The sequence below is a fragment of the Enoplosus armatus genome, chromosome 23, assembly GCF_043641665.1.
Source record: "Enoplosus armatus isolate fEnoArm2 chromosome 23, fEnoArm2.hap1, whole genome shotgun sequence".
Taxonomy (NCBI): Eukaryota; Metazoa; Chordata; class Actinopteri; order Centrarchiformes; family Enoplosidae; genus Enoplosus; species Enoplosus armatus.
Genome location: NC_092202.1, coordinates 12992924 through 13019714, shown reverse-complemented (window position 1 = coordinate 13019714; position 26791 = coordinate 12992924). Strand labels below are relative to the sequence as shown.

The 26791-nt window shown below is 42.6% G+C and overlaps 4 protein-coding genes across 5 annotated transcripts; 1 reads left to right on the top strand and 3 right to left on the bottom strand.

The window, feature by feature from the left end:
* Positions 1-124: 124 nt before the first annotated feature.
* LOC139306069 (cornifelin homolog A-like) lies at positions 125-3366 on the bottom strand. 2 transcript variants are annotated; one of them, XM_070930031.1, is made up of 5 exons: positions 3294-3344; positions 3046-3195; positions 2113-2229; positions 1575-1729; positions 125-1104 (listed from the first exon to the last, which is right to left on the bottom strand). In XM_070930031.1, the coding sequence occupies exons 3-5, from the start codon at positions 2216-2218 to the stop codon at positions 985-987; spliced, it is 381 nt and encodes a 126-aa protein (XP_070786132.1). In that variant the 5' UTR covers positions 2219-2229; positions 3046-3195; positions 3294-3344; the 3' UTR covers positions 125-984. The 2 variants fall into 2 exon arrangements, with proteins under 2 accessions (XP_070786132.1, XP_070786131.1); XM_070930030.1 differs by lacking the exon at positions 3046-3195 and having other exon boundaries at positions 3294-3366.
* A 1133-nt stretch (positions 3367-4499) lies between these two features.
* Positions 4500-10908, bottom strand: LOC139306043 (cornifelin homolog B-like). The gene is made up of 4 exons (XM_070930005.1): positions 10788-10908; positions 9457-9563; positions 9073-9227; positions 4500-5431 (listed from the first exon to the last, which is right to left on the bottom strand). The coding sequence occupies exons 2-4, from the start codon at positions 9554-9556 to the stop codon at positions 5270-5272; spliced, it is 417 nt and encodes a 138-aa protein (XP_070786106.1). The 5' UTR covers positions 9557-9563; positions 10788-10908; the 3' UTR covers positions 4500-5269.
* A 3719-nt stretch (positions 10909-14627) lies between these two features.
* LOC139306139 (uncharacterized) lies at positions 14628-18330 on the top strand. Its single transcript, XM_070930098.1, has 3 exons — positions 14628-14882; positions 15203-15554; positions 16683-18330. Exons 2-3 carry the CDS (start codon positions 15374-15376, stop codon positions 16760-16762), a joined length of 261 nt encoding a protein of 86 aa, XP_070786199.1. The 5' UTR covers positions 14628-14882; positions 15203-15373; the 3' UTR covers positions 16763-18330.
* A 1787-nt stretch (positions 18331-20117) lies between these two features.
* Positions 20118-25212, bottom strand: cldn7a (claudin 7a). The gene is made up of 4 exons (XM_070929772.1): positions 24990-25212; positions 22594-22758; positions 21238-21322; positions 20118-20286 (listed from the first exon to the last, which is right to left on the bottom strand). The coding sequence occupies exons 1-4, from the start codon at positions 25210-25212 to the stop codon at positions 20118-20120; spliced, it is 642 nt and encodes a 213-aa protein (XP_070785873.1).
* Between the last annotated feature and the right edge of the window lie 1579 nt (positions 25213-26791).

Genomic DNA, 26791 nt, shown 5'->3' with positions numbered 1-26791 from the left:
ATTTGCACGCCTTTATAATCAAAGTGTGTTAAGCAGGTAATGTTTCCCATGTTCACCATCTTAGTTTAGCATGTTAACATGCTAACATTTGCTGATTAGCACAAACACAAACTACAACTGAGGCTGATGGGAATGTCCTTAGTTTTGCAGGCATTTATATATGGTCATAAACCAACCAGATATTACAGTTCATCCAGAGGAGGATGTGAATGTGTGTACCAAATTTCCTGGCAATTCCTTCAGTAGTTGTGGAGACATTTCAATAAAAGACAAAAATGTCAACCTCATGGTGGCACTAGAGTCAACAGTCAGAGGTTCATAAAAGTCAGGAGGATTCATCCTCTGGGGATCATGAATCTCTGTACCAAATGTCCATCCAATAGTTGCTGAGATATCTCGGTTAGGAACAAAGTTGTTTATATCCATGAGCTCATGCCAGCTAGCAACACTTGTGGTAAGTTGAATGAACAGCTACCTTTCAGCACAGCGGCCTTCTTCATACAACAAGAGAAAATCAGCCCATATACAAACATATATACTTCTACTGTATTATATACTATATAAGTAATACATTATCCAAAGGAACAAGGAAAAAAAACGTGGAAAGACATCCCCACTGAAAATGTAAAGATGCAATGTCAATAACTGTGTACAAAACAGTTCAACCAGAATCATCATCAGTACAGAATATTGTCATTTGCTCGTAGTCATTGATACCTGGGAGTGGATATCACAGAGGCCAAGTGTCTGCTTGTCTCTTGTTTCTGTCATTAAGTAATGAATAACATTTATGACCCTCATGTGCTGATCTTTAATCAGCCGCTAGTGGCATTCCTCAGAGGCAGACGTGCCTGAAACAGATGTGGCCCTCTCTTATTCAAAATGGCATGACGACACTGGGGATGAAGAGAAAACCCCTGATGACGTTAGTTTTAATGATGAGGATGCTGTGGTGATTTGAGCCTTTTTTTTTTTTTGTTCTCATCAGGCCGCCGTGCTGACGAAGGTAATGGGATTCATCCGTGTTTTGATTTCTCTTGCCATTTGACACCAGGTGCAGGGCCCGCAGAAGCAGGCGTACACACAGTCACTGCAAACTGTACCCTGCGAAGACAGAGGCACAGTTAGGGGGCGGCCCGGCGAGGAGATAAGAGGGGTCAAACGTGCAACAGATAAGGGGAAAACATGGTTCATGGTGACAAATAATGTTTTGAAAAAGCTTTATCTGCATAATCCTACAGCTATCAGCTCTACAACACAGCTGACTTTTTGGCTACAGGCATTAATCATTGTCAGAGTCTACCTAAACAAGTCTGCTGGAACAAAGGAACACAGTGTGCTGTGACCCTCTTTAATGACCGTGCTACATGAATCGCTGGGTGTTGTCTAAGAACGCGAAATACACACTGTGACGAAAGACTAAACAGGTTTAAGACTGATCAGTGATCAGATAAACGGACTTTTATGCTGGTAAACACGATGCTTGTAAGTACTGACGCAGTTGAGGTGCACATTATTTACGCCTCAGTAGCTGTTTTTTTGAATAGGGGCTCAGGACAGCACAGTGTCTGTACCTCAATGCCATATCGTTGGCGTACTGACACCCTGAGGGCTGTGGTCATGGGAGGGATGAGTCCAAAAGCGTCCAGCAGAGGTAAACACAGACACTCCCCGGCCTCGTGCGCTGTCTTACAGGTGAAGCAGGGAAGACACCAAAAGGCGAAGCAGCCTGGAAAAAAAAGGTCACGTTTATGCTCAACAGCAGGAGTGTGCTCATCCAAAAGGTTTCACAGCAGGAGAACATCAGTCACTGACGTCCAAACATCCTTCCTTAAACGCATTATTGTTGCACTCAGAAAAATAGCAAACAAGTCAAGAGTGGTAATGCACAGCAATGCCCAAATACTTCACCACACCCCACTGATCTCAGGTCTGCCGTCTGTAGGCATTCCTAAACCCAGATCAGTCTGAGTGATCAGCATACCTTCAACTGCATGCACGAGAAAGGGATTTAGATGTGTACTAAACACCTAGTGTCCCTCCTTATCCCTCACTGTAAAAGATGTACTGTATATCTGGTCAAGTTACTTAAAAACAAAGAAGTGCGCTTACACTGGGGCAGGTCTTGGAAGCAGTCACAGATGCCAGAGGTCCACTGGTTGGCTACAGCGGTGTTGATGAAGGGCCTGGGTTGGGTTACGACCATCTTTCCGGACATGACTTCAGCTTCTGTCAAAAAAACACAGATTACAGTAACTTTGGAGACTAAACCTTTGCTACACGTAAGCACTTGATGAGTTCAACACCCTGGCAAAGGCTTTTCTTGCCACAACAGTAATGCAAGTGTATTGTGGTCAATGAAACCTAATACATTCGCGAAATACTTCCCCAATCATGCATTTTTTATAAGAATAATAAAGCTGGTGAAAACCATTTAGCTCTAAGTATGTTGACTGTGATGACTTCGGATAAATTGAAAGATTGAACATTGTACATCTTCTGTACGGCTACCCCTCAGACTAATGCATTCTTTTAAAACCCCGGTGGATTATCCAAAGCCTGCACTGTTTGGAGAATTAAAGAAGGATATGTCCTTGGTTCCTGAAAAGCAGACCGGGTACTCATTTTAAACTGATCAAAATCCATATTATCCATTTTGTTATGGTATGTATAATGTGACAGAGCCGCTGGCATTATAACTTATGCTTAATGACTTTAAAGTCATAAGGAATTGGAAATGAAAAGTATATTTGCAGGCTAAATGAAAACGTTCTACATTTTGCAATGCGATGGAAGGTCTCGGCAACATTCTGACACCCGGATGTCACGTTTGGTTGAGACTAGTGCATTGTAATGTACTGTTCAGTAGATGAATAGATTTAGAGAACCTATTTACCACACGAGTCAGTAAAGTGCAATTGCACCTATTTTAGAAAGTATGTTTGTGATTAATTTTCATGCTATGTGCAATGCAGTGCTACGTTTTTCAGGTCCTTCTGGGTCACGAGCATCACACATCAAGCTGTTATCAAGCAAACACCTCACATGTTGGACTTTTCAGGAAGCAAGCGAAACAGACTTGAGAGGAGGTGAACAGGTCTGTAGGTGAGAGTTCGACTACTTCTGTTTTCTGTCTAAAGTTTCAGAAATCCACAGGTTGCAGAATTTCCTGAGCAAGCTGCGGGATCACGCAACCTGAAGATAAAACATGAAGATCTCTTAAGGACCATGTTCAATGAGAAATTAGGTTCAATACGTAAATTATCATCAGTAGTATAGTTAGATTGTCTTACCTTACTGGCCTATGAGGCAGAGCTCAGTCAAGTAATGGACTTGCAGGGCAGTGTGGCATCTTATAGACTTGCTGCAGGGCAGCGAACGTGACAGGACAGCAGAGGATGCATGTCACCGACTGGTCTGTCCAGTCGGACTTGTGTCGACACCTTTGGCAATCAGACATCAGACTATCTGGCCGTCACGCATCCTTTTGAAATCGTCATCATGCCACAAAACGCACATTTACCTCATATTCAAAGTGCACAGCTCTGCTCTTAGACAGAGGTATGTGATAAGGACAAACAGAATGTCCTCCAGAATGCTTACCCTCTGTGCCGCAGTGGCATGTGGCTCTTTGCCTTTTGTTTGAATGTCACAAAGGTCTTCATCACGTTCGCTGAGAAGCTGTTGATTCTGCCGTTTCCTTGAATTCACATCTCCTTCTTGTTTTCAGATTAGCATTGCAACATTTGGCGTTTTATTAGAATTCATTCAAATAGTTCAACACAAAATATTTGGATTTTGTGTCTGAACCACAAGGCCAGTCCGGAATCCAAGAGCAGCTGAATAGATTTGGGGCAGGAAATGGAATAATAGCTTATATTAAAATGGAATATTTCTGACTGGAGTAATCATGATTGTTAACAGATCATTTCATTGTTTTCTAGCAAATGTCTTAGAGGTTCATTTTAATACAAAATGTAAAGACAATTACTTTATCACTGAAATGAACAGAAACATTGCTGTGCACGCGCAGTGTATCATTTCACTTGTAATATCTTAAAGGTTAAATCGTAAAATCAATGGCTAAGCTTTGTGTTTGTTCAAAGTGTGTTTGTTTCCCATTTGGTTAGATTTAAATGTGTCTGCCAGCAATCAAGTTACGTAGTTACTTGATTCCCCTGAATGATTTGTTTTTCCCTCCCTGTCTGTGTGTCCCTCCCTGAAGTGGTAGAAGATTCCAGGAAAGACCTCTGATTAATGCAGCACCAGATTTAAAAATAAAGGTGACAATCGTATTTAGGAAATTGCATACAAGAATTTGTCTTTGTAAACGTCAAGATCAAACTTACGTTTTCAAATGGAGGCTTTGTACACTGTTGGAGAGCTTACTTGAAACAAAAATCATAATCATCAGTGTGCTGTGGTACCTTGCCTTAATATTGATAAAGAACACGGTGGTGGAAGAAATATTCAGATACTTTACTTGTGTAAAAGTACCAAAACAACAATGTAAAAATACTCCATTACAAGTAAAATTCAAGTATTATCAGCTAATCGTACATAGAGTATCAAAAGTAAAAGTACTCATTCTGCAGAAAATTGGCCCCTGTGACTGATATTGTTATATTTGACATTTTTAGATTGGATCCAGGGGCTCTGAACCTGGGGTTGGCCCCCCACCACGGGGTTACAAGATAAGTCGGAAGGGCCATGGGATGAGTAATGGGAGAGGAAACAAGAGAAAACTAAGTTCTGCTACAAAAATCTGTATTCATTTTCTAATCTTTGGTTTTTCTGAAACATTTTGTGATTTTTTTTTTTTTTTAAACCTTTTTAGGCCTCAAACAAAAAGTTTTATATTTAAATAAATCCATCTTAGAGGAAGGAAATCCTTTGTGGAACTCCTAACAACTTCTAGACATCTGAAACATCTTAATCTGAGCAGTAACTAGTAACTAGTAAGCAGACAGATAAATGGGCAGTAAGAAGTACAACATACAATACTATATATACAATATTTGTAAGTAAAAGTACTGGAAAATTGTACCTATGTTGGTTACTTTCCACTACTGCAAGAGTAAAGTATAATATGCTAATGAATTATTCAAAATAACATGCGACATTTCCCTGTGGGGCACACTGCGTCCCTGCTGAATTCTCTGAGGTAACAGGGAGCGGCGGCAGACCAGAGGAAGTGTGATTAAATCAACTCCTGTACTCTGGAGGGCAGGCTGTAGCAGAGGCCGGGAGAAAGGAGGGCTCCGTGTGTCTAGACCAAGTGCGCCCCCTGCAGGGAGGCCAGAGCAGTGTATCTGGCTGAGGAGGAGGAGGAGGCGTGGGATGCTGCTCTTCTCTTCAGCTCTCTGGAGATCTGGAGCCAAGATAGCGGATAGCAGCAGCATCCGTACAGGCAGTCACTCCACACACTCCCCTGTTAAGACACAGAGAGAGAGAGAGAGAGGCCTGAACACGGGTGGGAGGCTCGAACAAAAGGTGAACATTTGCATTTAGGTGCAAAAAAGACATGTTTGCTGATATATACAATGCAGCAGTTCTGTGTTCCATTCGCCTGTTGTACTCACATCCTTTGCAATTAACAGTACTACTGGAAGTTAGTGGGAATATGGTAAAACGTTATACGGTAAAATTTAAAAATGTTTCATAGTTTTACCACATTCCTTTTTGCTAAATGTAAGACAAACAAACATGTATTTAAAAAGTCCAAATTAGGAAAATATACGCCGATAATGAAAAAGCAAAAATGTAGTAATGTACAGAAGTATACAGCTGCTTGAAGTGAATAGATCAGCAGCGTATTTGTCAGTGTAACAGTAATAATCGTGCTCTCCTGTTTCAGCAAACGTCCTCCCCCTGTGAGATTCTTGCAGCCAAGTCCTTGCTCTTAGTAACAGCGGCCGGGATAAAGAGCTTGTCAGTAATGTCAAGATGGAAATGTTGGTGGGTGAGATTTGATAAATCAATAAAGTCTGAGAAACACAGTTAGAGGGCAGATCCTGGTTGTTCCATGTGCAGCCTCCTTCATGATGCTGAGTCAGCACTGTAACTCAAGAGTCCCAATCCGACAGCCGAAACATTGCTCTTTCATAATATCATATTCTCATTAGAAAATCAGCCTTAATGCTGGCTCGCATGTTGCATTTGTGAACTTCACCGACAGGATAGTCACGAAACATGACAAATGCATTCAGTGATATCAGCTGTTGCATTACAATCGTGCAACCTCGCTTGAATTTACTGTTGGAGGTGACAAAACCAACAAAACAATCCCTGCACCCACAAGCTTCTTTACAGGTCTGAGGATCTGAATGCACCTTTCGGATTCTGACACAGCTGTGTTTTAAGTGCTGGTTAGCAGCCTCAACATCTGAAGCTGAAGCTGTACACCCTTTGTCTTACTTGAGCAACAGACCTGGGATCAGCTCTGTACCACACGCTCTCTCTGCTGCACTGCCTCCCCTGTGAATTCAATGTGGGAGGGTGACATTAACAACTAAAATTATCCCTCCGCCCCCAAACATCATTACAGGTCTGAGAATCTGAATGCAGCATGCAACTTTGTGATTTAAAGTTTACATGCAAATACAGTCAAACCATAAGAAACATAAACATAAATATATCATCCCAACCAAAAGTTTGGAGTGATTTGTTGGTTTATTTCATGTTTTAAAGTTTAGATGAAATGAAAAATGAATAAAGAATGAAATAAAGTACTCTTTTGCATTGTAAAAACTTAAAGTAAAGAAGAAAAAAGTTATCAAAGCATAAATACAACAAAGACAAAATAGAAATAACAAGGGGAAAATGTATGAAGTAAGTTAGCAACTTTTAGTTTGAGACCAAACAAGACTAAAACCCTGCTAAGCTCTGGGAGGTTGTAGGATATTGCCGCAGTGGTGCTTAGAGCTAAATGCTAAAGTCAACATGCTAACACACTCATAATGCCAGTGCTATCATATTGTAGAGGTGGAAGTCATGAACCACTTTGCTGATTCAAATCATTCCGTTCAGTTCAAAGATTTGTAGTCACTGACTATGGAGTTCATTTACTTTTAGCTAAGCTAGCTCAGAATGTTTTTCAGGTATTTGGTCATAAACCAAAGTATTAATTGGACAAATTAAAACTTTGACCTGATGATGGTGCTGGACAAAAAGTTAAGTTATAACCAAAGTTATTACGAATCATTCTGAGGGGGACATGAATGACTGTACCAAATCTCACAATAATCCATCCAGTAGCTGTTGAGACTTTTCACTCCAAGTTGAAGATGTTGAAGTATTGCACACACAGAAAGAACGTACAATTTGCACAGAACGATGATCCAGAACTTTGAATGCATATTCAAATGGCCGAAGTAATCGGTCTGAATCTGCACTTTTATTCTCATGATACACACTGTTACGGCATTGTCTCCTTCCACCCATGACAGAGTTGTTGCCTTGCTTTGAAAACAGCCTACATGCTGGGACTTGTTTTCATAAGAACTTCTGGCACCTTCCTAGCTCATGCTCGGCAGTATTGACAGCGATCCACGGCCCACTCCACCTCCAGAGAAGCCAACATTACCAACCACCTCCTCCTCTCCGATGGCAGTGCTCCAGCTTCTGCCTGCCTGGCCTCCAACCACTCCCACCTCCTGCCTTATCTCTCCTTCTCTTCACTGTCCCAGAAACCACCGGCTCGGCTTATCCAGCATCAAACTCACAACTTGGCCCTGGCATGTGATATTTGCATGTCAAACATCTGTTTTGTATTGGTTACGTGCGCTGATCAGTGACGGAGACCTGATGTTTCGAGATCTGTGGTCACGCAGGCCGGTGCATGAGTGTTTAGTGCGAAGCAGTGGGTGGGCAGACTGAGCAGCTTGCTGTATCTTAAAGGCGCTAACAGTTTGTTGTTTATTCATTAAGTTATTTATGGCTCTAGTGCAGATTTATTAATTTAATAAACGTGTCCTGATTTCACTGCATCCTCAGCATATATCTAAGGTTTATCTGATGTCACTACATAGACTCAAAACATTGTTTGCATTGCTAAAGTAATAACCAGTGTCATTTGGCACACATACTTGATGTTGCAGCTATTTCCCCTGTGTGCTGTTATTGTGTTTCATCACAGAAAGTCTCCATCTCCTCAGCAGTAATCATAATAATTCAAAGCTCCAGCAGCTCTGTGTAATTGAGCTGGGGACACAGTGTGGTACCAGGGAAAGCAATCAGCCGCATTGTTCGGACCAGAGTTTATTACGACATCGCAACTACAGGGGCTACTCCACTTGACTGAAAGAATTTATTGACAAATTGGACTCTAACACATTCCCGCCCCAACTAGGAAAAGTCCGGAAAACACTGGTTTATTCACAGTCCCTTAACTTCTTCTGCCACAAGATCGAAAAAGAATGATTAAGCTCCATAAAAAAAGCTGTCAAGATAGCTACTGTACTACTTACTACCTGTTGAAATGATACCACATCAATAGCTCTGTTTGAGCGCTGTGGCAGTCTTAGTGTAAGCCGCTCTGATGTTTCCCATTGGAATTGATGTATCGTAATGAAACAATGGAAGTCAATGGAAGCGTAATCGTTCCAAAGGTGCTGTCCTCTCAATTTAGGCAATGTGCTGTGATCCTCGCAGTTTTATATTTAACGGGTTGTTCACCTAAATTACAAAAAAACATACCAACAGGTGACAATTCTGTAAGAATTATGTTAACCCCTCCAATAGAGTTATTGAAACTGTTCTGGAGGCTCATGGTGGATCATAACCTTACTAAGACACTTATGTTGGTTTTTCCTTTAATTTGTCATTTCTATTTTCCCATCTGCCCAGTGTTGTATCAACCCACGCATATTTGTTGAGGTTTTTAAAGACTCTTTATGACAGCCACCACCCCAGAAACAATGGGAATTAATGGAATTTTAAGTGTGTCTTTACAGAAACCATGCCCCAGTTGCTATGGATAGTCCACCAATCCAGGTGAGAAGTACATAAAGAAAATAATGATGTATTTCTTTATTTTGTTCTCTTGAAAAAGGGGAGTCTGTGCTGTATTACCTGTATGCCGTATCTTTCCCTGACAGATGCCCTCATGGCGAGTGAGGCCGGTGGTACACAGCCGATACAGTCCAGCAGAGGCAGGCAGGGACATGCACCCACTGCATTGGTCACCTTACAGGTGAACACTGGGAGGCAGCACAGGGCAAAGCAGCCTGCCCACACACACACACACACACACACACACACACACACACACACACACACACACACACACAGTAGATCAACTCACAGTGCATGGTAAAGATCCATCTTTTACAACAGTAAATACATTTCCGGAAATGCATTGTTTTTTTTTGCACTCAGCAGAGACGGTCAGATATGCTGTAAATTTCATCACACTCTGCATCATATATATTCCATGATCCACGTTTGGACACTTACAGTCTCCCACGTCTTTATAGCACTCACACAGGCCCGTACTCCATTGACCTGCCTCCTCAACCCTGCTCTCCGGCTGGACCTGGACCACCTGTCGAGACATAGCTGAGCTGGCCATCCACGTCCATAAAAGAGAGGTGGGGACACAATTGAAATACCAAATGAACTGTCATAATGAGAATATAGGGTTCAAATAATGAACACAGCTTTTGTTTTGCCCATTCTAACTTGTGAATAGCAGGGCCTCAATCGCAAATGAGTTCCCCTCAAATTTTGTAGTTTCAACATATAATATTGCTTATTCCAGTCTGAGTTATACACTGTAGAATCGTCTAATCAAGTTCATTAAATCAATTCATCTAAGTCAGATCTTTTTAAATTGTCCAGTTATCACATTCAGAGCCATTGCAGAACTTCAAAACGATGAGTTGACTGAATGTTCAATTAATCATTGGACATAATGTTGTTTGCCTCTTCGAATATTTCCCAGCATGCATTGTATAGGGCTGAAATTCACCCGAAATCGATTTAAGAAAATGTGATGGAGGCTTGTTATGTGTCTTTTCTATCATCCAGCCTGCCTATACAACTAGTTTACATTAGTAAATATGTCTCATGTCCATTGTCCAGTGATGGAAGAAGTATTCAGGCAATACCATAATTTAAAAATGCACCATTACAAGTAAAAGTCTTGTATTCGAAATGTTTCTTAGATAAAAGTATTATCAGTAAAATGTACTTGAAGTATCAAAAGTCAACTGTTAAGTCATTATATGTTATAATATTGGTTTATTATTAGTTGCATTAATGCGTAAGGAGCATTTTCCTCCAAAAACAAATTAGTAGTAAACACTACTAATATGTAGATTTGTAGGAGACTGAGTTGCTATGATGTACGAATGTGCATCTAAAGGAGACTGCTCCCTGCAGTCTACCCAGTCTAACAGCTCTACCCAGCAGCACCAGTTAGAACAAAGAGGATACAAAGCATACAAACTTTGCATCCGTGACCTAAAATTCTGCCAACATCCACAGGAAACCACTATCTCAGTCAAACGATAAGCTCAGCAAACCAGTGAGGCGCCCGCTAAGACCAAAGGTCCACGCCCCTCACTCACTAAGGATTAACCACCGCTGTCTCCTGACCTGAGTTATTCTTTACTCAGAGGAGAGAAAGATTCCACCAGAGCTTTTCCCTTTCTCTGCTACATGCATGGCTCAGAGCCAGCCTGCTGCACACTCTGAAGAATGATTTACATCACCTTTCTAGGTAGAGTGAAGTATAACTGAAGATATGTAACCAGGCTTGTTTTGATAAAGAATAGATGACTTACCTGTCTGATAGTTTGGTTCCCAGGAACACCAAGTGCTGGGCACAGTTTTGTTATCTACTGTGACTTTTTCTCTCTGTCTGTCTTCTCACTTTGACTTTCACATTGTGTGTGTGTGTGTGTGCTCTTTGCTTGACTGCAGTGTTTTGGTGTAAACATGAAACAGATAAGGAGGGTAAACAGGGCACCATGTTCCCATGACAGTTAACTCTGCTGACCTGCAGTATTCTAGACGGTTATTTCAGAGACCTCAGTGAGAGATTAGATGATGTCTAAAATAATTTTAGTCCACTAGTCAGTGGCATTAACCTTCAGCGGTAAGGTCAATTCCACTTCATCAGTTATTGCACCATGGAAAAGAAGAGTATTTTGGTTTGAGAATTACACCATTGGAGACTCCAGACCTGTGACAGTTGAGTAAGAGGCGCGAGAAATCACAAAATGTCATCACAGAACGCTCTTATCGTGTCATATCACTGAGATTAATAACATGAATTACAAAGAACATCGATTTTCTTTGAAAAGGTGAGCTACGCTGGTGTTCATTCAAATTTCTCTTCTGCTCAGTGAAAGAAAATGCATCAAATCAAATGAGAAGATTCACACAAGCAATGGAATTTCACCATGTGACATTGTGCCTTAAGTAAGGGTTTCCAAATCACTCTCACTGAGGCAGCGCAACATGAAAAATGCCTGTATCGTGATACCTGATTTCTCATTGATAGAAGTGAGCAAAACAGGAAAGGCCCAGTGGTGTGAATCCTACCCCTATCCAGCAAAACCTGTCTCCTCTTCCATGAGGGCTACAGCTGACACAGATGATCATACAGTGGGTTAACAAAGGTGACATTCGTGGTAGGTGAGAAAGTATCACGTCCACCCAAAAACTGACAATGACAATTTAATTTGGTTTATGCCCTGATTAAAGACAAAATTAAAAAAAATATTAAAAAGAACTGACAGTGTCTTTATTTTCCTTTATGACAACAAATGCAAAAAGGTGTCAGAGCTTTATGTAATATTGTACATATGCCTGAAACTGATGACGTGTCCACTAATGTTGTAATTTATTTCACAATCATTTCAGTAAAGAAACCTTTAAGCCAATAGTTCAACTATAGGGGAAATGTTTAAATGAGTTAGATGAGCAGATTGATACCGCTCTCACATTCGCGTTCACATTCAAATATGTTGCTGGAGCTAGCAGTTGGTTAGCTCAGCTAGGCATAAAGACGGGAAGACAGTTTGCTTAAGAGGTAGTCTGCCAATAAAACAGCTATTTGTTGTTTTTACACTTCTTACACATTTGGAAAGAGACACTCTAGCTGTCTGTTTCCAGTCTGCTGGCTGTAGCTTCATATTCATTGTGCAGACAGGAGAATGGTATCAATCTTCTCATTTAAGTCTCGAGCAAGAAAGGGAATAAGCATATTCCCCAAAATGTCAAACTATTGCTGAGCTCCACTATATACTCAAATGTAACCAAACAGAGAAGCAGAACGTTTTTGTAATAGAAAACTGTCTATATATACAATGTATGAAAGATCACAGACATCTATAGTACATTACGAGGATGATTTGATGCATGTTGCGACTGATATGCCGCTTCTTGTGTGAAATTACATAATGACGTGTAATGGTTAGCATCACATGTTCGTGCAGTGATGTGGTGATTAGATCGTGTGTGATGTGATAGGATGCATTATGAGGTCCTTCACTCCTGGTCTCTCTCTGCATAATTCCACTCACTCATACCAGGGAGATTGGAATACCAGTGCGCCACGTCGGGCAGGCTGCCTCAAACTCTGGAAACAAATTGGGAGAAAAAACAAAAAGAAATGGCAACAAATTAAACATCCTCGCTGAATATTAACACAGAGGAGAGATAATCTGACACCCACATACAAAGTCAGCTCACTCACTGTGTTGGCCTGTTCTGCTGCAGACGCACTTCAGCAAACCCTGCTTCTCCACATGCTTTGTGGGACGCAGTGGGAAATGACACTTTATTTTTCCATTGGGAAAAACTGCAATGAGAACAGAGGTGGTCATTGGAATTCACACCATGGAGACTCTGATCACGATCACTTTTAACGCCTTTTCGTCTTTTTAACATTGCGTACAATGGCAGAAGAGTCCCCAACCATTCCAATGGGAGAACCCAATGCAGTATCAAAAACGGCCCTGATGATCAGGCTGTTTTTCTGCAAATCTTTAACCGAAATGTACGAAATAAACTCACCTCTGCATGTGCACTTGTGGGTGCGCACTTTGAACTCAGGAAATCGAGCATGCGAGGCTGTACACAGTGGAAAAAGAGAAATCATTCATGTGGAGCAATAATACATTACCCATCAACAGCTTAAAACATTACAAATTCACTTGAGACGAGCTAGCTGTTTTGTCTAATGTTGGCGAGCACATTTTACATCATTAGTTGCATCTATGCAGAAAACATTTTAAATACAAGTTGTCTTTGTATTTACCTGTGCTGTCAAAGAAGTTGTCAGCCAGAATGATGAGCAGGAGAGTAACGCCTATGATCCGGGACATGATGGCAGTGGATTTGCTCTGTTCACGACAAAGCGTTTCAAATTTACTCGACAGGAGAAGAGAAACTAGACAGTTATATGCCAAACCCTGGGAGTCCACATCCACCTGGGTCTGCAGAGTGAGGATCTTGGCACATCTAACAGGGGATTTATTCTTTTTGTGTGTGTGTGTGTGGGGGGGGGGGGGGGTTAATATCTCAACTGTGCATGGATTCATCCCGAAAATGCGATGAACATGAAGATAACACATTCCCCAACACACAAACAGGCATATAGATGAAGAAAAACATAAAAAGTGGGTTGAACTTTGAAGTCACAACCGGTAGATTCCGATTGTTAGCAGGTCTTTGGAAAACTTTGGTCTGTTGTAAGTGGAAGGTTACTCCTTTGTGTGACAATAAATATACTAAAATCAGCCTCACACCAATTTCTTATAGTATTTGGCTCTTTATAGTTTATTTGTGGCTATGCTTTTTCTTTTTCTTTTTTTTTAACCAAACCAATCATTCCCTTCCTCCTTAAGTAGCTTTAAAAGTCAGACATTTTCCCCCAAACTCAGCCTGAAATCTTTGGTATCTTTGAAAGCTTTGGCATCTCTACTACATTTCACTATTTTAAGTTCCAGTTATGTGGGTTTGAACAATGTTTGGTCGCACAGCATAAGTTCGTAGTGACGGTTAGGGTTAAGGTGTAGGATTGGCTATCCCTTTGAGTTGACATGTTTTGATGGATTTGACTTTTGCACCCTAATTACAGGCAAAAGTCGTGCCAGAAAGCATAAAAATAAGAATTGGAATATGTCTCAGTAAATAACTGGTTGGGATTAGGGTACGGTTGGATTCAGACTAAGGTACTGGGAAACTCAAATCAATGAGGAAACAGACTTTGACCCAACACTGTCACTGGTTCAGGATCAGTCCAGGTGTTGACAAAGAACTAACTGCGCGAATAATCTTGTCAGTAAGTCACTGAGCACTGAGCTACTGAAACGTGTTTGCCGTGTCTGGTGGTATAATATACACAGCAAAACATATCTCTCTTTATTATATTATGTACTTTCCTATGTGACGAATGTAATTCTTCTATTTAGACGACGAGGTTAAGTGAGCTGACCTCTGACATAAAGCATTACATGTGTTATGTATGGGAGGGGGGGGGGGGGGGGGGGGGTTATTGAGCCGCGCCTGCCATTGGCTGGCGCCTGAGTCACTCTCTCATTACCGAGGGTGCGTAATTACGCACTGCGCCCCCGAAACTTTGGCACACCTCCACTGTATAATCCGAAGTGTCAGCACTGTCCCTCATGTCGACCGCACGGTGACGTCCGCAAGCCGCCGTGAGTCAAGACACAATACGAGGAAATCCCCAAGGCCGAGGAAACGGCGAGAGGGCCCTTTAAATCGACGCTGCCTCGCTGTTGTGCCAGGAGAGAGGGAGAGAGAGAGAGAGAGAGAGAGAGAGAGAGAGCTCTGATAAACAACAACACTATTCTCAGAAGCCGCTTTTACCGGATTCGACTCTTTGCCGCGGCCTCGGTGAAGAAGAGGTGAGCTAATATTCACGATGTGTAACGGTGTTGTGAAAGGATTAGAGGGAGCGCGAACAGCTCGCGCGGGTTCTAGAAGCAGTGAGTTACGGTGAGCGGACCGAACGGAAGACACGCCGTTGTGCTGTTCGGCTGCTGTAAGTGCCAGGAAGGCGTTTGGTACACCTGTTAGTTGAGACCGAGCGGGAAAACACGTTAGAGCACAGCGCTTATTTTGGGTGTAAACAGCGGAGAAGTGTCCGCACGCACTTGCCAGAGGCTGGCCGCTCTCTGACGCACTAGAGCTATTTTTTGACGGGCGTGTTTACTTTCTTTCACAGGGCGGCGAGGACTTTCTGTGTGTGTGTGTTCGCCCCGGCGCTCTGTCGTCTGCGCTTTCATACATTCGTCGTTGAATGCCATTGCGGAAGTGAGAAGCACTTCGACACGACACGGAGCTTGTGCTGCGCGGACATCTAGCGGCCGAACGGGAGAAGGGCAGCCTGCTGGAGATGTACGGAGCCTCAGGTATCCCGGAGCTCATCCCGCCCAGCGGGCCGCCCCGGCAGCCGGGACCCGGGGGGCAGTACAACCCGGGGCACCCACAGGTCAACGGCGATGGCGGTGGGGGCAACCCTCAGAGACTCGGGCAGAGGGCGCCCAAACTGGGCCAGATTGGTCGGTCCAAGAAAGGTTAGTGATTGGTATCTTTAGTTTTTAGGATCCGCACAAGATGCTGTGTCACTACTCTCCCTACGGGTCCATATGAAAATGTGAATAGTGACAATTTAAAGTCAACAGCTCACATGAGGACAGTGCCAACATGCAGCCTACACCCACATGCACTTCACCTTAGCTTATTACAATGACAGTCCAATAAAACACACATTGGACCTGAGAAAACAGACACAGGCAGGCTGTGAAAAAGTAAGTATAGACACAACTACAGATCAGTACTATCATAAAGACTAGAAGGAAAAAAAAAACTCATTTTGAAGTCTCATTTCAGAAGATGTTTTTTCCAGTGATATTCCAAATGGAATGAAATCCATCCCTACACTTCTCGATATATTCAGTAAACTGCCCCCGAGCTACTGGTCTTGTAAAACAGTTCTGTGTTGAGTTCAAAGTGTTTGGCGCCTTTGTCGTCTTATGATATTTCTGATAAAAAAACAAGTCATGAATATAGTGATTTGCTTTCAACATCAAGTGGTTCCCAAACTGGGGCCCGAGGACCCGCAGGGGGAATTTGTTGGGTTCTTTGGTTTTTTTTCTTTTGGAAATGAACCATGGTCATAGTCCTAAAGGCAGATTTTTTTTATAATGGCGTTGAGGGTCTATGATGTGCAAAAATGAGAACCCCTGTCCTGCAAGGAGACATTTTATACGATATAGTTTGTATGCAAACTTAATCTGTAAATTCTGCAGCCTCTGAAACAGGGATGGTAAATCGCAAATTGTAAAATACTTAAAGGAATAGTTTGGCATTTTGGGAAATTTGCTCATTTGCTTTCTTGCCGAGAGTTAGACAGTAAAATGAATACCACTGTCACCTTTTAATATTAATATTAGGCCAGTGGCTGGTTAGCTTAGCTTAGCCTAAAGACTGGAAACGAGGGGAAACAGCTAGCCTGGCTAAGCGAGTGAGCAACTTTACTAAAATGTTGAACTATTCCATTAAAAAAACAGATCCAATTCATCTCTCTAAACAGGCAAAACAGATACAAACCGCCCTATTTTAACTCCAGTATCTGCTATTAGTGTCAATGCATTCTCCACCTAGAGGCACACATTGCTGACCTTTGACCTTTTCCTCCTCAGTGGAGTTGGAAGATGAAGACCTGGATGACATCATGAACAACAATGGGCAGTGTCCTGTCTCCCTGTCGCCCATCTCCTAAACTTCACCAAGAAGTGCCAAAAAAAAAAGAAAGAAAAGAAAATCCCCCACCCCGGGACGCCAAAACTCCCCATCAGTGATCTTGGCCTTGAGCGTGTTGAGTGTCGTCCTGAAGCTTCTGATGGCTGAACAGAGGCACACAAAAACAACGGCTCATTTAGCATCGGCTGAAGCCTAGGCACTGATTGTACATAGTGTTTATTTAACTTAACCTTTGGTCAGACTGTGAATGGATTGTATTGCATCGCCCTCTGCTCTATACCTCGGTAGGCAGTAGACTATCAGGAGAAAGTGTCTATATTTTTAAAAGCTTCTTATCAAGGGCTACATTTTTAAAGTTGCACTGAGATGGAAAGCAGCTCCTCGCCGGGCCTGTTCTCCGGCGAGGGTTTTCTCATTGTCTGCGGGTTGGTTGTGCACGGGAACACGAGCTTGTTCATGTGGATCACACAGGTGAAATGTTAAGCTTTGGTTGTGCAATGACTATCATTCTCTACTCTCACACTGATGCAAGTGGTGTGCTCATATTCAGTGGATGAAAGCTCGCTATTTAAAAAAAAACAAAAAAAAAAACCTACTGCTAATTATTTATTGTTAAAAAAAAAAAAAGAGAAGAAACACTGTTGTGTTGTTATGGCTTCTAATTGTTTTTTACTTGTTTTTCTGAACGGAAAAATTGACTTTTATTATGTTTCCAAATGGTGCACTTTGTGGGAATGCCTGTTCATGTGCAGTGACATGTTGCAGAATTCTATGCATGGGAGTCTGTTGAAGCATCAAAAACACGTAACTGGTGATCCTGTTATTAAGGGCTATGTAGTAGTATTTCAAACCACATCACCATTATGCTCTTTCGATCATGCAGAGTCAGCATTTTCCCTCAGCTCATTGTTGGCTTCAGCTGCCGACTCGGCAGTAAAATATCGCAAACAACAACAGATTTATGAAGGTGTCCTTTTGTTTGTTTTCAAAGGCGGGGTTTTCCAGTTGGCCAGACAGCTGTGATAAAAAAAAAAAAGACATGTACAGTTCTAAATGTTTTGAATAAATTGCCAAATGATATTTGATGGATTGGCACACGTACATGTCATAACGAACAACACTTACTTTGTATTAGCATTTAGTTATACAGCAGTGATCTGCTGGTTAAGCTACTTCTTTCAGGTTCAGGTGAACTATTTTTAAAAATAATGTCAACCTTTGCAATTGCAGTATGAGGTAATGAAAACAAGCAGCCTGTGATTAGCTCTCACTGCTGAGACAATCTTAACACTGATGTTTTGTTTTCTTTTATTTTTCTGGGGGGGGGGGGGGGGGGTCATTTGGGTTTTTTAAAGATTGCAGTGGACCTTGAAATGACATGTTCTTGTCTGTGAAGGCTCATGCTGATGTCATGTTACTTAGTCGGCTGTGAAATTGTTACTAGTTCACTTTTTTTGGCGTCATGGAGGCACTGCATTTCACGGCTCATTCTCTGACTCAAAGATTGTTGTTTGGGTTGTGGCTACCATTTGCATGGAAATGGTCGACTTTTCATGATGCATCTCGGGAAATAAAAGATGAATCTTTGTGGAGTCTTTTGCATATTTTATGCCGGCTGGGTGTATTTGAACTTTTTCTCCGTTGTTCTGAGATTTCAATGACATTATTTGACATCATAAAAAGTTTGGTGTGTTGACTCAGTCATATGCAGTATACAGTCACACGTAAAGGGAACCCATTAAACTGGTTAGCTACTGCTTCTCCCCCTAAAAAAAACAGAAGCAAAGACAGTAGGAAATGCATTTAAGAGGTAGGTGAAATGCAAATATTAGGTGGGGAACCACGCTCATCCACAAATACCATGTGATGTGGCCGAATGCAAACTGCAGGCAAGATATGGAACAGTAAACAGATAACATATAACATACTCTGCTCTGAATAATAATTTGTGTCTGATGTGGCTTTTCCACAAAAAGGTTCAACTGCTCTGTTAGAAATTCTCAAAATCATTTCTACTCTATGTAATTTGATAATACTTTATATTATGCATAAATATAGTTTATTAATACTAGCAACTTTCCTCCTGCACCAGATGAACATGAAAATGATATTGTGCTCTGATGAAAAAGAAGGCTGTTTTTTGTTTTTGCTGCCTTGAGGGAGGATTTTGCAGTTTTATATTTTTAGATACAAAAGTATGTGATTGTGTTGATTGTGTGAAGAATTTTGAGAACAATCACGTGGAGCATTTGCTGTTTTGCAAAAGGGAAATATGGTTTCGGTGTTTGCGTCACCCACTCTCATAACTAGCCTCTTTGTTTCTAACAATGGAGAAAAAAACGGCCGTATAATCAGCTACACAATAAACAATGATGCAATATCTTTATTATTTAAGTATTGGACATGTTAAAAACGTTTCCTCGTTCATTTTCCATTACACCATTATCTGCTAGACGAGCCAAGTGTATAAAACTATGACATTTAAAAACAGCCCACACTGTTCAGAGCACAAGACACCTTAATAAAAATATGACTTTACAATCTCTAAAACTCTAGAGGTGGGCCACAGTGAACTACCAATTATATGAATCTACACCTCATTCTACGTTTGACAAAAATAAATAGAGGCAGTTTAATCTCATAGTGGCTGATATGGAAGCTATTAGAGCGACAATGGCACAGTGACTACATAATAAAGTATTTCATATCGGAGCAGGGTTTGTAACAGACTGGTATGAAGGGCTGCAGGGTCTGTAGTGAGTGTTGTAGTAAATGGCCGGTGTGATATGATCCCCCTACACAGTGAGCCCTGTGTGTGAAGTCGCACCCTGCTCATCGTAACGTCTATTTTGGAACCACCAACGGTTCATATAAAACGCTGCATTGTCACCCTGTGTCACTGTTGTCCAGAGCCCCTGAATCGCAGCCTCGCCTCCAAACTGGAAATTGATTACTTTCAATTACATGGCAAATGCTAATAGACGCTGGTTCTAACGTGGAGGTGCAAGTGTTGGCTATGATCCACCATTTAGGCTACAATTCAAGAGGTTACACCCCCGGGGGCTTGTCTATTAAGTCAGGGGATCCAATTATAACGTATTTGAGAAGACCACTGTTGTAAACAATCGTGGAATGTGTGGACGGGGTGAGAGACATCATTCATGAAACAATTGAGAGTGCTGCATGATAATCAAGGGGTCATCAAAGGCCTGCCTGAACAAAAAGAAAAGAAAGTCCCATTTCAGTAATTCTTTGCCTCTATGATTCACAACTTCCCATACACCTCCAGTTTTACTCCTCGCTGATGCTGCAACAAAGAGGGGGACTTCTTCGTCGGCTTCTGTTGGAGTCCCCGAGCCGTAGGGGGGGCGCCCTCAGACATATTCTTTAGTGCTGCTCGGCGGACCAGAGCGAGAACTGGCCATGGACGGGTACTTGGACACTTGTTTCTTTCGTGGACAGGAAGCGGCCAACATGGCTCCGCCCAGGACGTCCAGGAGGGAGCCGCCCCAGGCGATGAAGATGGCAGCGCCGAACTCAAACCTGTTGCAGACAAGACGGTGTTTGCCAATAATTCCAAAAGGAGAAGTTTGGGATTTTTCAGCAACAAATGGATGATGGTAAATGCCAAAATCTAGTGCGGAGAATTGCAGCAGCATCTGAACATTGGCTAACATTAGCCTCCATAAGCTTCTGGTCATACTGGTTATTTCTTTGATCAGTTACAACTGTGTCCCTTTTAAAGTTGCGCATTCAAAATGACACTTCAGCACATTTGCAGTATTATCAGCAAAATATACTATAGTATCAAAAGTACTCAAATGTGCAGAATTACTGTATAATATTATTACTGCACAAGTTGATTTGATTTTTATTAAAGATTGATTAATGTGTAAGCAGCATTCGCTCATTGAGGTGGAGCTCGTTTGAACTAGTTTCAGGTAGTTGAATCTATAAAACGATATTAGATATAAGATGAGCATGATGTCTTTTTAATGTAAAGCATTAATCAATGCAAAGTAACAGTAACTACAGCCGTCCAACAAATATAATGGAAGAAAAAGTGCAACATTTCCCTCTGAAATGTAGCGGATTGAAAGTATAAATTAGTACAAAACTGACCCGTACTTCAAATCAATACTTAAAGGAATAGTAAAATAATACTTGTGTTTACATTTTGGGGAATACACACATTCACTTTCTTGCCGAGAATTAGATGAGAAGATCAGTACCACAATATTTAGTTAGTGTGCTTTCAGATGTGCTGGTTTTTTGGTTTTTTTGCACCAGGCCAGGCTAGTTGTTTTTCCCCCTGTTTCCCACCTTTATGCTAAGATAATTGTCTCCTGGCTGTAGCATCATATTTAACAGCAGAGTGATGTCGATCTTCTCATCTAACTCTTGGCAAGAAAAAGAATAGGCAGCTAATCCCAAAAGGTTAAACTATTCCTTTAATGGCAATACACGACCACAATATGTTTTTGGGTTACTCACTTGGTGTTGACTGGAGTGTAGGGATTATAGAAGGCCCGGATCACATTATGAGCAAACCAGGAGCACGCTACGATGGCACACAGCCCTGACAGGAGAGAAAGTCAACAGCAAAGATCAATCGGCCCATCAGCACATCATCAAAACCTGAGAGAGGAGACATGCTTTTATCCCCTTTATAGGCACCAGGCGGCAAGCTATTGACTCCAGCACAATTAGCTTTTAGTGTTTCTGTTCTCTTCAGAGCCAGTTAGACCTCTTATGTTAGAATCAGTGCCAGGAGTACTGGACTCATTCAGTCTAATGACCTCTGGAGGGCTGGAACAGAAGAGTGGGAGGAAAGCTTTTTGGACTCGGGATCAAACCCCCTCCTACCTACCGTATGATGTGCATAAGACCTAAGCAGAAATGTGAGGAAGAGGTACGTTTGGACGGGTTTTGGATGAAATATTATGTAACCGGGTTGTATTGATTATCATAGGTCCCACAGACAATAATATAGATTAGCATAGGTCCCATACAGTGGCTACGAAGAATCAGCTGGCCCTCACATTGTGATATTATGTTATTCCACACAGCACAAGTTGAAGCCTAACAATCATTTAGTCATTTAGTTTGTATCATGTTACCATTTCAGCTGATTATATGTCAAGTTTTTGCAGTTTTAGTTTTCTCAATGGAAGACTGAAATATCACAGCAGTTAGTCGGTGGTTTGCCATGAAGTTTGGTACCGATATCCAGGGTGCCCAGAGGATACTCCCCCTAACTTCTCTAGTGCATTTGTGGTTTTGAGTGACTTTTCTGGTAACACTTTTCTATAAGTCCTCCAATTTAGAATTTATAAGCAGTATACAAACATTTCATAAATCATTTTTACACATTATAATGCAATATTAGTGTTTATTAATGTATAATGTTGTTATGTGTTTATACAGCAGCTTATGGGTGCCCACAGGAGGTGTTACAGTTGTTAATAAATACATTAATAAAGGCTTACATCTGCCTGACTACAGCCTCACAGAGCTGCTAACGTGGGTGTATACTCTTAGTCTTGTTTAAAGGCTTGCAGTGTTATCTAAATTTTGAATGTTGTGAAAGCCATTGGAAAGCCCTGCATTTCTGTCTTTGTGTTTCTATCTTATTAAAGTGAATTGTTATGCATCATAAATTATACTTTAGGTCCATTAAAACCACAAAGGGATGCACGTGCATCCGAAATGTAAGTGATGATGCAGCCATGGGAATACATGTTAGCATCAAGCACGTGTTGGCCATTGTGTGAATAAGCAAGTGCTTCATCCAGACTACACCCTCCAGGTGACTCTGCGAAACGTGTAAAGGAGCATTTGCATCCTCACCTCCCACTAGCAGGATGATGCCTCCTGTCATGGCGATGCGGGACTTGCGTAGCTTCTCACTCCCTCCGCAGGTGGTGCACTTCATTCCCATACAGGCCACACCCAGACCTGCGATGGACACAATGATGCCGACTATCATCAAGGCACGAGTTGCCTGCAGCGAACCTGCGGCAGACGGGGAGGAGGGGAAAAAATATTAAGTATGAGTACAGGAAAAGTATGTTGACTCCGTTAGGGGAGGCAGTGAATAGATGGCCCTTCGTTTTGTGGAATGTGGGAGTGTAACCTAAAAAGGTTAAAAAATACAGCACAAAGAGTAATCAATCCGTTATGCAAAGTGCAAATCTGGAAGCACAAACTGGGAAATGATGAGGGGCGACTAATAAACAGGCCTCGACCTATCAGAGGGGCTTTATGTGTGTGTCCAGAGGTTGTGAATTACATTCACATTAGCCTGTTAGGACATTTTAATGTGAGCTTTTCCTGGAAGAGAAACCATGGGATACACATGAACACACACCCGCACACACACAAGCAGAAAGAAAAGGGAAAAAAAAAACACATCTCACACTCTTTCTTTTTCACTGTCTCCCTCCCTCGCTGTTCGAGAGGTGGAGGCCTGATGAAAGGCTACTGTTAGGATCCTCATCTGTCAGTGCCCCCCCCCACCCTATAAACCTATCACAGGGTGAGCCCCCCCCCCCCCCCCTCCCACTTGTCCACCTAGAACCAGTCTGTGCCAGTCTAGGCCATCCCTGCCCTGCCCAAACAAACAAAACCCTCCAGCAGCGTGGGAGGGACGGAGGGCTGGGTAGAGAGAGGCAGAGGAGAAGAGGATGCAGAGGAGAGAGAGAGGGAGGGAGAGGGAGAGGGAGAGGGAGTAGTTAACTCTCAAACATAGTGACATCGGAAACAATAGGATGGATTATATAGTAAATGCAGGATGAGAGCAGGATGCACAATATCCTGGCTCGGAGTTAGATCACACTGTTCTCATTATTGTTACGGATTGCAGTCGCTTCACAGACACAGTACATGCAGTACACCCGTTACATAGGAGACCCTCACTCAGTGTAAATATTGGCCGTGGGTCCCTATTAACCTCCTGTTTGTGGTAAAACACATATGGATTTAGGAATCTGCACGATAAATCATTTTGTTTTAAAATAGGGCCTTTTACAAGACAGACAAGACAGGTACTAATGCAAGACAGACCCCCCACTTGAGGCCATTGTCGTTTCAACTAATGTTGTACTTTGGTGACATTATTGTAAATCCAACTCCTTCCAAAAAGAATTTGCATATAAATCAGTCTCCGATTGGGGTCACTGAGGGTCTAATCCAGCTCGGACACAATACAGTAGCAAGTATGCAAATTGGATTTCTAAACAAACAAACAAACAAACAAAAAGTAGCCTGACGCCTCTAATATGTCCTCAAACGAGGCCAAAAGTCTGCAGGATTCTTGCAGGTATCGCTGCAGGATACTGCAGCTATTAACAATGACCCCCAAACAGCTCCCCAAATCTGCTATGAACCACTGTGCATTTCTGCATTTCAAGAGAAGTCCTGTATGCGTTGCTGTGTGACGTACAGTAGCTGGTTCAGATGCCTGTGCTGCAGCAGTGGAGTTACCATGGTCACCCTTCCTATGAGGCTTTAAAAGACTGCTTCTTTTGGCAACCACAGCAATAAGCAACAGCCGCTGTGGTGTTTGCAATGCAGTTTTTTATTTCACGGTGGAGACGCAGAGAGACAGCGTTGTGCCCACGAGGTTGTCAGTCACCCCAGATCTCAGGTGATACGCTGGGCCATGGTGACAAAACATACAACACATTCACGCAAATGACTCGTCTGTCTTGAAGAATGTCACTCATCCGGAATTAGCTCGTGAAACTTGGACAAGACATCATCTACTGTATGTACAGTGTGTGTGTGTGTGTGTGTGTGTGTGTGTGTTATTGAGTGCTTGGGAAATGTTAGGAGGTGGGGTGGGAGCGTTTCCCAGAATGTGACGACTGAGGTTTCCCAGGAATGCTTTTAAGCAACAGAGATTCACCTTTTCAGCTCCTTTCAAACTTTGTCTTAAAAGGAAGGAGACGATGTCCCACCGTACTGACAGATAGAATAGATGACTGATAGCACTGGTTAGTAAGTAAGGTGTGATGAGCACCCTGAGGTGGGGAACTTAACCACTGATAACACTGTGGTCCATTGAAGGTCTCCCTCAGGTGAAGGAGGTGCTTTGATGGACCAGGTGGAGAGACTGTGTGAAGATCAACCTGCTGCATTAAAAACCACTCTCAGCAGTGATGGTTGGACATTCTCATTACTTTAGTAAGGACCCCCCCCCCCCCCCCCCCCCCACCCCCTTCACAGCAGACCGGACTACTTACTGTCGAGCTGCAGAATGGAGTCGTAGATTTTACACTGGAGCTGCCCGGTGCTTTGGAAGGCGCATGACATCCACAGCCCCTGGTACATGGCCACCGCTGTGATGATGTTGTCCCCGATGTAGGCTGACATCTTCCACTGAGGCAGAATAGTCCCGATGATCAGCCCGACGATGCCGATCAGAGACAGGAAAAAGCCCAACAGCTGAACACCGGAGTTGGCCATCGTTTTGTTTGTAAAGTAAAGCTCCAGATATTTCTATTCAACAACAACAACAACAACAAAAAAAGAGCCGGATGGTAGTGTCCGTGTCGCTCCTGAGATGTGCACCGGTGGTCTTCAGTCGGGGATGGGCATCCGATGATGTGGGTGATGGTGTGAAAGTGGGTGTGTAATTATCATGCCTGCTGATGCACGGAGTGGCGGTTCCCCTGTGGTCGCGGGGAGTAGCTGCTGGGAAATGTGTCCCCCCTCTGCTGCTTCCAGCAAAGCAACAGGTTGCCTCTCCACTCAGCTGCTTGTGTCTGTCAGTTTGTAAACACAGCTTCATCAAATGCACACCCCCTACTGTAAACATGTCAGGCTACATTTCTGGGGGGGGGTTATTATAAAAGACAGACTTTAATATGATTATATCAAGTTATAAAACTGTTACTTTGCACTTTGCTCCATCATCGTGTATGAATTTGACTAATATTCTTCAGTTTTCTTTTTTTCCCTTCTGCTTTAGTCTAGAAAGTGTGTGTGTGTGTGTGTGTGTGTGTGTGTGTGTGTGTGCATACGGTAAGGCCATACACAGTTAATGCAGCATTGTAAATGCAGTTCTAAATATGATCATTTAGCTTTGTTGTCTCACACAAACACCAGAGAGAGAGAGAGAGTGCACAGGAAAGAACTTTCACTCTGAGCTGCAGCGTCCCCTCAAAGAGCACATCCTTCTGATCTGAGCATCGTTTTAAACCACTTCCCCCTCGCCACTGACCCGGATTAATGCAATGCAACTCGGGTCCCTGTCTCTGCACAAAGTGGACTAAACGCCCAACCGTCCCTTCGCCACAGCTCGCCAATCACTGGCTCAGAGCAGATTCACGACCTCTCTGTTGTTGTGGCAATGAGGCAAACTGCCGGGCAAGAGTGGAAAGATCACATGTTGGAAACTCATCGAGTCAAGTGAAAGGTTGCCGTTTCAGATATGCTCAGGATGATGAAGAATGAACCACAACTGTGACTCAACCTCTCTCAAACATTTGGACAAGATGTCCACTGTAGAAAAGGAACGTAACGCTTGTTTGTGTCCAGTGTACTGAAGCATTAAGTATTGCAAGACAAAATACCAGAAGCAGAGCAGGACGTGCAAGCTGTGCCAACCCTCTGGCCGAAAACTGTTTGGTGGCATTCAGACAGCCAGCAGGTGACCTGACATGATTTGTCACCGTCATCATCTGTGCCACCCGGCCAGGCAGGAAGAGGGATCACCGCAAGTCCCTCCGAATGGAAAGGTGGCCACTGCGGTAGCTATTTTCACTTCATGGCAAAATGGAGGTTGTTATAAAGCAACACAAATACCGGGAATACAGTTTTACATGCTTACATACGTCATAAAATCCTTCGTTTTGACACATCACCGGTGTGGTTCTGACCTCATACAATGAGCTGGAAGAGCCACAGGAGAGGACTGATGTATTCTGGGAGTAAGCCCTGGTTCAGAGCTCGGACTGCTGCGTGAAAGAGGAAGAGGAAGAAGAGGTCACATCTGGAAAATGATGACATGCTGCAGTCGTGTTTCTACTGACGGCAAAACTGT

Bases quoted from the DNA above. Each gene is read 5' to 3' on its own strand.
- LOC139306069 (XM_070930030.1), bottom strand. From the start codon at position 2,218: ATGTCCGGAAAGATGGTCGTAACCCAACCCAGGCCCTTCATCAACACC. The intron at 1,730-2,112 runs GTAAGCGCACTT...TTTTTTTTCCAG, and splicing joins CTTCCAAGACCTGCCCCAGT to GCTGCTTCGCCTTTTGGTGT. The intron at 1,105-1,574 runs GTACAGACACTG...CTGTCTTCGCAG, and splicing joins GCCAACGATATGGCATTGAG to GGTACAGTTTGCAGTGACTG.
- LOC139306043 (XM_070930005.1), bottom strand. From the start codon at position 9,556: ATGTCTCGACAGGTGGTCCAGGTCCAGCCGGAGAGCAGGGTTGAGGAG. The intron at 9,228-9,456 runs GTAAGTGTCCAA...GTGTGTGGGCAG, and splicing joins CTATAAAGACGTGGGAGACT to GCTGCTTTGCCCTGTGCTGC. The intron at 5,432-9,072 runs GTAATACAGCAC...GTGTCTTAACAG, and splicing joins GGGAAAGATACGGCATACAG to GGGAGTGTGTGGAGTGACTG.
- LOC139306139 (XM_070930098.1), top strand. From the start codon at position 15,374: ATGTACGGAGCCTCAGGTATCCCGGAGCTCATCCCGCCCAGCGGGCCG. The intron at 15,555-16,682 runs GTTAGTGATTGG...TTTCCTCCTCAG, and splicing joins GATTGGTCGGTCCAAGAAAG to TGGAGTTGGAAGATGAAGAC.
- cldn7a (XM_070929772.1), bottom strand. From the start codon at position 25,212: ATGGCCAACTCCGGTGTTCAGCTGTTGGGCTTTTTCCTGTCTCTGATC. The intron at 22,759-24,989 runs GTAAGTAGTCCG...CGTCTGCCGCAG, and splicing joins CTCCATTCTGCAGCTCGACA to GTTCGCTGCAGGCAACTCGT. The intron at 21,323-22,593 runs GTGAGGATGCAA...CTCTCCTGTCAG, and splicing joins CATCATCCTGCTAGTGGGAG to GGCTGTGTGCCATCGTAGCG.